The sequence below is a fragment of the Nestor notabilis genome, unplaced genomic scaffold, assembly GCF_000696875.1.
Source record: "Nestor notabilis isolate BGI_N333 unplaced genomic scaffold, ASM69687v1 scaffold12480, whole genome shotgun sequence".
Classification (NCBI taxonomy): domain Eukaryota; kingdom Metazoa; phylum Chordata; class Aves; order Psittaciformes; family Psittacidae; genus Nestor; species Nestor notabilis.
Genome location: NW_009912542.1, coordinates 38,488 through 47,718, shown reverse-complemented (window position 1 = coordinate 47,718; position 9,231 = coordinate 38,488). Strand labels below are relative to the sequence as shown.

Genomic DNA, 9,231 nt, shown 5'->3' with positions numbered 1-9,231 from the left:
TCGGAAGAAAAACTAGCAAGGAATTGTTATGTTAAATTAGTTATGAATTCTGTAAAAGAAAAGAAAATCTTGGCTTCATTTGTAACTGTTGCAGTGTGGTGTTTGTAGTTCATTCTGCTCCTAACACTTTTTTGTTCTTTATCCTGTGCTTTCCTATACAACTTAGGTGTTTATTTTTGCTTTGTCAAGCTAGCACTGATATATGATAAATATCAGTGATAGTATATTTTTAGGCATGAAGTAGTACCAAGAAAATCTGTTTCACCAGCATTGTGTTTACTTTAGGAAAAACACAATCTTGGTATGTGTTTATTTTTTAATTTTGTGTTTTCTACCACAGAGCAAGTAACTTACTGTCATACATATAACCTGCATCTCGACACTGTCATTTAAGAGTATAGTTCCTTGATAACAGATGATTCAATAGCAAAGATACTTGTGTATATGATCAGCTTTCCATCTCTTCAGAAAAGCTCCTGTACTGTAGGGGTGAGAGTAAAATATATGAAAGAAGGAAAGACATAATTACCCATGATATGCAAAAGTGGAGTTTATTTATTATTTTAATCTACAGATAATCTGCAGGTTATGTGTGTGCAAATACAGTAATCAAAGTGTGGCAGTTTTAAATGCTGAGCAGTAGTCCTTAGTTTATTTGAATGGATCAGATGAGTGAATATTTTATTACATAGATTTTAAAGAAAATAAAAATAATTGGTAATTTTTTCAGGGTTTATATTTCAAGTCAAAGGATGTTCATTGCCTTTGAGTTTTCTTTTTGGTCCCAGTCATGTGTTATACAGCTGCTGCTGTATTTATGAGTACAGTGTCCTTCCAATGGTTAGGAAAGTTGTTTTAGTTACTCTGAAACTCTCAGCCAGATTTTGCTTACTTTTGTGTTTGTTTTTCTTTTAACTGTATGGTAGTACAGAGAGATACTTGACTACAGATTAATCTGGCAGAGAGGCAACATTCAACAGTGTGGAATTAATGGTGATTTTGTAGCCCTTTTTGATATGGGCTGAAAATCTAATTGTGTAAAAGCTTCCTGTGAAAAGCAGAGAAGGTAGATCTATTGAAATCATAGGCAAAAATCCCAAATGAAAAACAGTTATAGCACAGGAAAGAATTGCAAGCCCAGATCCCCAGATCTTTAAGTGTTTTTGATTTTTTTTTTTTTTTTTTTTTTTTTTTTTTTTTTTTTTTTTTAGTTCAGGTTGACATCAGAAAAAGATCTTGGATCAGAGGGGTTTTGTCCAAATGCTAAAAAAACACTTCTAGTCATGTGAAAACCAACCCCCAAAGCATTCCTCAACCCCAAATTAAACTGTGATGCTCAGCATTTGTTTTTTTTGGTGATAGTTAAAACTATGAGGATAATTTGACTGTTCTCAGTGACTATTTTATATATTTTTAAATAAAAGTTTTATTACAAATTATAATGCATATTTCTTTGAATGTCATTTGTACTAATACTCTTCAGGAATGGGCAGTGGGAGTGCTGGAAAAGAAGGGGGGCCATTTAAAACTCTTTTAAGACAACAGACTCAGTCAGCTCTGGAACAAAGGGTAAGGCATTTTCTACTTCTATTTCTAATCTACTAAAGTGAAAATTTAGCTTGTAGTAAGTTAAATATTTCTTGTTAGTTTCTGTTTAAAACTACGTGTAATTTTTAGGTCTGAGAACTTACTGCAAATGTTGATCATTTAATAGCCTTTTTACATACAAATTATTTAAATTTTAATGTATTACTAAAGCATTAAGAAAAATGGAACAAGTAACTGTAACATGCACAGTACTCAAGTGATTACAATTGGTGCTGCAAAAAACAGTTACTGCAAAAATAACTATTTAGTCTCTGTAAGTTACTAATGCATGTGCAAGTTTAATAATCTTACCGTTATGTATTTAGTTAAGTTTTTACAGAAGCCAAATCTTGCAATAGATTTAAACAAGGTGAAAATCACATTTATAATTGCAAAATTTTTAGTTTTGAAAAATGGAGTTGGTGCATAATTTAGCCTCAGTTCTACTACATGAAATGATGTGCATGTAGCCTTTAAAAATAGTAAACGAACCTAAACCACTTCCCAAGCAATAAAAGGGCTTTATAGTTTTCAGCTTTTTGAAGAACCTCTATTAGACTAAAAATGTCATCTGTTCTTGTGCTGAATAGACTGTATAATAAAAAAAGTAGTTTTAATTATTTATTTAAATTTGGAATGAGTCCTTGCAACTTTATAGATTATATACTGCTTTTGTCAAAATGTTATTAGTGAGGTATCTTGAAGGAAAAAATGTGGATAAATTCTAGTTTAATTGTAATTTTTGACTACCTGAACTACTTACATAGAACCATGTATGTTTGTTGAAAACAAGATCAGCTGCACCTGTGAAATATAAGTGAATAGCTACTATTTTGAGTAAGTGGATGATTCTCTTCTCATTTTTTGTGTTATCCGTTGCTAAGGGAGGATCACCTCATAGGTTCTGTAGAAGGCGGGTATGTTCCAAAACATTGCGTGACTCTTTGTAGCCCTTTTTTCTTGTTTTGAGAATTTCTAAACAATTATTTGATCCCCCACCCCCACCCCTACCCCCCCAGTTTTGCAGTTTTCTTTGTAATCTTGTTCATGCAGGATTCTTTCATTTTCTGTTATTTTTAAGAGCATTTATCAGATCGGCATATATTTGCTTAGTTACTATTTTGCATGCTGATACATTTCAGTTAATTTTTTAGTTTAAATACAAATCCATGGCTTTTTGCTTTTAATGTTTCAGTTTGAAAAGAATGCTTTAAAAAGAGGCTTTTCTCTGTTTACCTTTGATTTTTGCTAGCGTTTCAGACATTTCATGCCTGATCTGTTATTTCCTTAGGAAGCTTTTTAGAAACAATTTAAAATGTAAATAAAGAGCACTTACTGTATTTTTACAGCTTGAATTATTTGCACGCTGTTTTGATAAGGGCTGTATATTGTCTAGCAGGAAAAAATACTGTAAAATGGGAGGGAAACATGTTGAGTTAGTTATTAATGATGATGTAGCAAAGCATGTGGACTGTTAATGGATAAAATATGTTCATCCTGTCTTTCTGAAAACTTCCTATTGGATGTGGTTTTGCTATGGTTACCTCATATGGTTACCTTAAGGTTGAGTTACTTAACTAGAAAGAATAACACACGTTTTTTTGTCTCGTTTAGTACAGTGCTCATAAATAGTGAGTGCAGTCTAGTTACGTGACTGGGTTAGGGTAGCACTTACTTGGGGAAAAGAAGGAATAAATTAAATGTATATTTTGACATGCATTAAGTTCTTTTGAGTCTTAATGGAGTTTATTTGGGTATGTGGTATTGTTTATCAAATGTGGTTTTAATGTGTTACTTAAATAACCCTAATTGCAGACCAGAACAGATTTTGTTGGAAGGGTAACATTACTTGATTTCTTCTGGAAATATACATCAGCTGTGGAAAACTCAAGAACATGTTATGTTGTACATTAGTATATTTTTAGCAGTACTCAGTATGCTTGTTCATAGCAAGTGTAACATTGGCACAGCTATCTTTGTGTGTATTTTTATCTATAAATGTATATGCTATATTTCCATCAGTGGGAAATGTTGAACTTATTTACTCATACAAAAATTAGCGTGTGTTTTTGTAGAAATGGCCAAACGCTGCTGTTGATGGTGTTTTATATCTCTGTTGATCTCAACTTGGACAATTTTTATTCCTCCACGTCTGCATTCTGCAAGTGCTTGAGAGATCTTTACTGCGGCTTTATCAAAATGGAGATCTGATGATCTTCACCTCTGAAGAGCATTGTCAGATAACTGTTGTGTTAGAGTGCAGTTCTCTGTGTGATTCTTTTGGCTGAAATGCTGACTTAAGCAACTTTTCTTTCCAGCCCATCCCCTCAGTTCAGTTGAAGAAAAACTGTAAGATTGTTTGATCACCTTGTGAGATGGCACAGTAAATGTGCTTAGAATAAAAATAATTCATCCAGGAAATTAGCAGTGGACCACTTCCCTACTCTCGTTCAGCCTAAAAAGCTTTATGAATATACCTGAGCATTTTGAGCATTATTTGAGGGAGTGGTACAATGATGGGAATGAGTGAATGGCTGGAAGGGAACCTGAGAACTGCTTCTGCTGCCACTAACACCAAATGATATGCGTGTGTGTGTGTGTGTGTGTGTGTGTGTGTGTAGCATTGTTTCATGTGTTTTTTCATTGTTTTGTGTGACTTTGTATGTAATGCAGTTAAAAAAAGAATACTAGCAATACATGTATGCATATGCACGAATATTTTTAAACACTCTACTAAACAAGTATTTATGAAGATTTTAGTGTAACCTTACCAACTTTCCCCAAATACCAACTATAAAATCTCTATGTAGTTGTAAGGATTAAACCAGTGACAGTTCTTTAAGGGTTAATGCAGTCAATGACTGACGTGGCATAGTGAATTGATATTAGTAAAATGATCAACCATCTTCAGTTGTAGCTTGGAAACTTTCAGATCATTGTGTCTTCTGGCACACAGAAATACTCTGTTCTTGCAACACCATGATGTAAAGATAGTCCTTTGCAAATTGCATTAATAGAGAGGATTTGTAATACGAAAACACTGTGTTTGGCTTCCAGGAATCTCTGTTTTCCATATTAAATAAGTATAGCTTTATAATTTTGAAGTATTACAGATTACCACATCTAGTTGAGGCTGGAAGTTGTGTTTGAGTAATAGAATAATAATAAAACCCCCAAAGCCTCCAAATGAGCTTAAAAAATTAAAAAAGGAAAAAAACGTAATATGAAGTGATGATCTGTGTCAGAATGAAGAAGACCTTGTTAATGGAATCAGAGTGTGTCAGAACAGTTCAGCGAGTCAGATACCCAGAGTTGTCTGTGGCTGGAATTGACTGATAGGACAGAGGTCTGATTTTAGCATGTATCATAATGTAGATTTGCAAGTATTGATATACTGATTGAGATAAAACCATATTATTACTTTAAAATTTTATTCCTGGTTTGTAGCGTAGGAAATTGGGCACACTGGCAGTCTGAACATGTTAAAATTACTTGCACTATACAGTCTTATGAAAATGAACAAAAAAAAAAAGTAATTTCTAAATCTGTATATAGATTAAAAAACATCAGATTTGCTTATGCTTCAGAGCATGATTGTTGACTTTGTTCACTATGTACTGCTTTAGCACAATGTAAGTATGAGTATATATGTACATGTATGTACGAAATATAGGCTTAATGGAATTTCTGTAGGTCGCATATGCTGTAGACATTTTATTGATTTCTATAGTTCTGGGAAAGCTATTTTTAATGTCATTAGTGTGGGATAGCTATATTCATGGAACAGAGCAAACATGTATGTTATATATTTAAATATCAGGCAGAATGAGCATCATGGAATTATGCAGGCACAAATATCAGTATACTTGTGAATCACTGAACAGATTGTGTTACAGAGCCACCGTGAAAGAGGGTTCTAAGAAAGTGCTGATGTACTGCATTTTTTCACTTTTTCAGCATGAAAGGTGTACAGAAAAGAAGTTCAGGCTGTGTTGTAGTCAAGAGTTTTCTTGACTATTCTGGTAACCCACAAAGCACTTTATCATCTGTTAGAACCTTCTGGGGGGAGGATCCTTCTGTAGCCCTCTCTAGAGATCCATTGGTGCTCCTGAAGGCAGATAAGTCGAGCAAGTTTGCAGAGTCCTGTGGTGAAATCTTCCTGCTTTTCAGTTGCATCATAAAGCACTACTGCAGGTTTTGGGGGGGTCTTTGCTCTTTTTTTCTTCTGGTTGTTGATACTGTGATTGCCGATTTCAAGGTTTGCTTCTTAATCTTGAAAGTCTTAAGTAAAATGAAAATGCAGAAAACTTGAGATCTGTAGGACCTCTTAAAAGTTGGAGGGGTTCTAATAGTAAGAATTCTGAAATATTTTTTTTAAATCTACATTGGGCTTTAGTTTAAGGGGACTTTTCATGCCATGTATTGCTGGAAGAACGGTGATTCTCATTTAATCTGCGGCATGTATACTGTTTAGGTAGAAGCTTGGTTGAACTGTACTGTTGCAAGTGCTTCAAGTATGTGAGAAAGAAATCTAAACTATACTTTCTCTCATATGAAATTATAGTGTTTATTTTTTCCTTTAACCAATCGCCATGACTGTACAAACCATGATTGCATGATTTTTATTTTTCTTTTTTGCCTCTATGCATTTAGAATTGCTGAATGTAGATCTATTGCTTTTCCCCCATAAATGCATATATTAGACATCCCATAGGAAGTCCCTGTAGAAAATTAAATCTTCTAGTTTTGGGCTTACCTCTTTTGAATATGACTGTTGTATTTCATCACGTGTGTCACGAAAAATTACTGTTATCACTTACTTTGCCTCTTGTATGTACTACATTTTTGAGTAGTTGCTGAAACTTCGTGATTTTTCATTTTAATTATGAATTAGTAAAAACGAATTCATGCAAATGAATTGGAAGTGAATTTCCTTACAGTTGTATTTTGCGGACCTATGCTTTATTCGAGAAGATGGATATTTGCTTTTTACATTTAGAGCTTAGGACACCAGCAGAGCATGTAAGTTTTCCTGTAAAAAGACATTCGTCATTCTTGCAAGGCTGCAGTTTGTTCTGTTCTGTGCTTCAGAATCAAACTACAGTCAGTTGTAACAATGAGACCTAAAAAAATGAGAAAAAAGTTTCTTCATTTTACATTAGTTAATGAAAGTAGAATTACATTGTTTAGCTGCCATCCTAAAAGTGGACCAATAGAGGCTTTGTTAATAAAATGTGTAAAGTTTTGATTATTTATTAGTATTGTGCTTGATACAACTCTATGGGGGAAAAGTATTCTTACATTGTATAATATCTCTGCTTTTATTATACTATAGGTATGTGAAGATGTATGTTTACGTAGTGCTTAGTAAGCCTGAAGGACGTTTGGCCTAATGTAACTGCTTTGCTTGTATTTCAGGGAAGTTATCAATTCACTGCATGTTTATTGGCAATCAGCAGCGGTTGGTAAGCAGTCATTTGATGTTTGTTTTTAATCATAACAGGAATTTCCATTTTTTACCTTGACGACCTTTCCACCAGGCTTTCTTGTCCACGTTGGTGGTGTTGTCAGTGCACGGTCTGTGAAGCTCCTGGATCGCATCCACAATCCTGGTATGTTAACACAAGAACAACTTCCTTGCCCAAGTTCAGTCATAATGATCATGTACTTCTAGTATCTATATCTAAAATCTATTCAAATAATGTATATTAAAAAGCAGTATTTTTCAGACAATTTAAGCTTGAAAAATAATAGTCATTTAGAGGGTATGTTTTTAGTGAGAAACTTCAAGTTAATGAAATAATGAAGTATTTTGAATCCAGTAACTTTGCACTAAAAATAGTCTTTGAATTATTAAGGGTTTAATTATTTTTTTGCATCAAGTTTTAAGATTAAAAAGCAGGAAGTTTTCCATTCAAACACAAATAAGATGAATACTTGATCTTAACTATGAATGATTTCTGATTTTCAGCTCCTTGAAATCCTTAAGGACTAATGACTACAATTAAGCTAAATATGTGTTTTTAACCTCTTCTTATAAAACCCTTACAGCTTTGTTTCTGTTCTTAAAAACATACTGAATAGTACTTTGAGATTTTTATTTAATATTTACTTGGGAACCCTAGTACTAGAACATGTCTATTTTGCATGTCCTAGTTCTGACATCAGAATTAAGTGACTTGACTTTCAAGATTTTGTTATTATATTTGCTGAGACAAGCCAAGGAATACTCTAAAAAGTAGGAATTAACAGTGCACTTAAAAATGCAGAGTAAAAAATAGCACCTGTAGTGGTTTTGCATGCACTAGTCAGGAGTAATAAACAAAGTTTGTGCAAATGCATCTTTAAAAGCAGTCAAAACCAAAAAATAATCTTTCTTTTTTTTTTTTTCTTTTATTTCTTCTTCCAGTAGCCCAAGGCAAGTAATCCTGCAAGCAGGTAGATTGTTGCTGATCTAAAGATCCAGTAAACTGGCAACATGAAATAAAGTCCAAGATTTAATGTGAATTAAAAAACCTACTTTAAGGGATTTTTTTAAAGCATATGAGTACATAATGTTTATCAGTTTTGGGGTTTTTTGTTGTCGCCCCCCCCCCTCCAGTTTTTAAGATTTATTTCCACAGTATAATTTATATGTGAGTCCTTCCTTTTTTTGCTACAAAGTTGTCTTAGGCTTCTGTATTTTGAAAGTTTTAAAAACTAATTTCTTGCATTATGCAATCCTTCATTTTTACCAACTGACTGAAGACAGGATAAAGAAATAAGAGAAGGTAGAGATGCGTATTTGCACAACTAAGTGGCTCTTTGCAGTGTTTTTGCAGGACTTGTAGGTTGCTCCTGACAAGTGAATGTAAGATGCATGATACTTCAAACTCAGTATATTGCAAAACATTGAAAACAAAAGGGGGACTGAAGGCACATGGCTATGGGAGGGAAGGTGAAGAAGTAGAAAAAAAGAATTCTGACACTGCGATGATCATACTAAGTCAATTAAGTCTGTAAAATGGTAAAGGAAACAAACTAGCAAATAGGAAAATGTAGCAAGGTGGATTGAGAACTTATTGATAAGACAATAATTGCTATATACTGTACACTTTGATCACGCCTAGTGCTAGATTGCTATAGCATGCTCCTTTTTCCCTTTCTATTTCAGCCTCTTATTAACTCTGCTGTCTGTGTCTTTCCAGTTCCTGTGGAGTGGTGTTGTCAATTGTGTTCTTGTTGGTAGTTTTTTTTCACTATTCTGCTCCTATAACTGATCTACTAATTTGCTGTTTTGAACTCAGCCTTTGTCGGAATTATGGGTAACACAAGATCATACAAACTGCTAGACTGGAATAGTTTCAATTCAGGTATTTTACTAGTCATTCAGTACTACATACGCTGACAGAAATTATGGCAGCTCAGTGAAGTTCTTAGAAATGCTGTAGGATATTCAGGTTAATGCTTCAAATTTAAATCTGTTTAATCATCAAATGCCTAAATGTCTTGTTTTAATGTTGTTAAAGGCTTTCTTTAAAATTGCGAAACTTTGTTTTAGAGTATAGTATTGCTAAGAATGATATCAATCCGGAAAGCTGAATGTTCAGATGATTATTTTGTAGTAGCTTTCAGCTCAGTGTCCATGAAACAAGTAATTTAGGG

General features: G+C 33.6%; 1 protein-coding gene across 1 annotated transcript in view; it reads left to right on the top strand.

Annotated features, from left to right (window-relative positions):
* The window catches only part of C2CD5 (C2 calcium-dependent domain containing 5), a gene marked incomplete at its 5' end in the record, with an annotated part of 56,748 nt that overhangs the window by 12,805 nt on the left and 34,712 nt on the right, over positions 1–9,231 (top strand). The window contains 3 exons of the mRNA XM_010019986.1: positions 1,484–1,569; positions 2,472–2,504; positions 7,091–7,199. Coding sequence (XP_010018288.1) covers positions 1,484–1,569; positions 2,472–2,504; positions 7,091–7,199 — 228 coding nt within the window. The remainder of the gene's footprint in view (positions 1–1,483; positions 1,570–2,471; positions 2,505–7,090; positions 7,200–9,231) is intronic.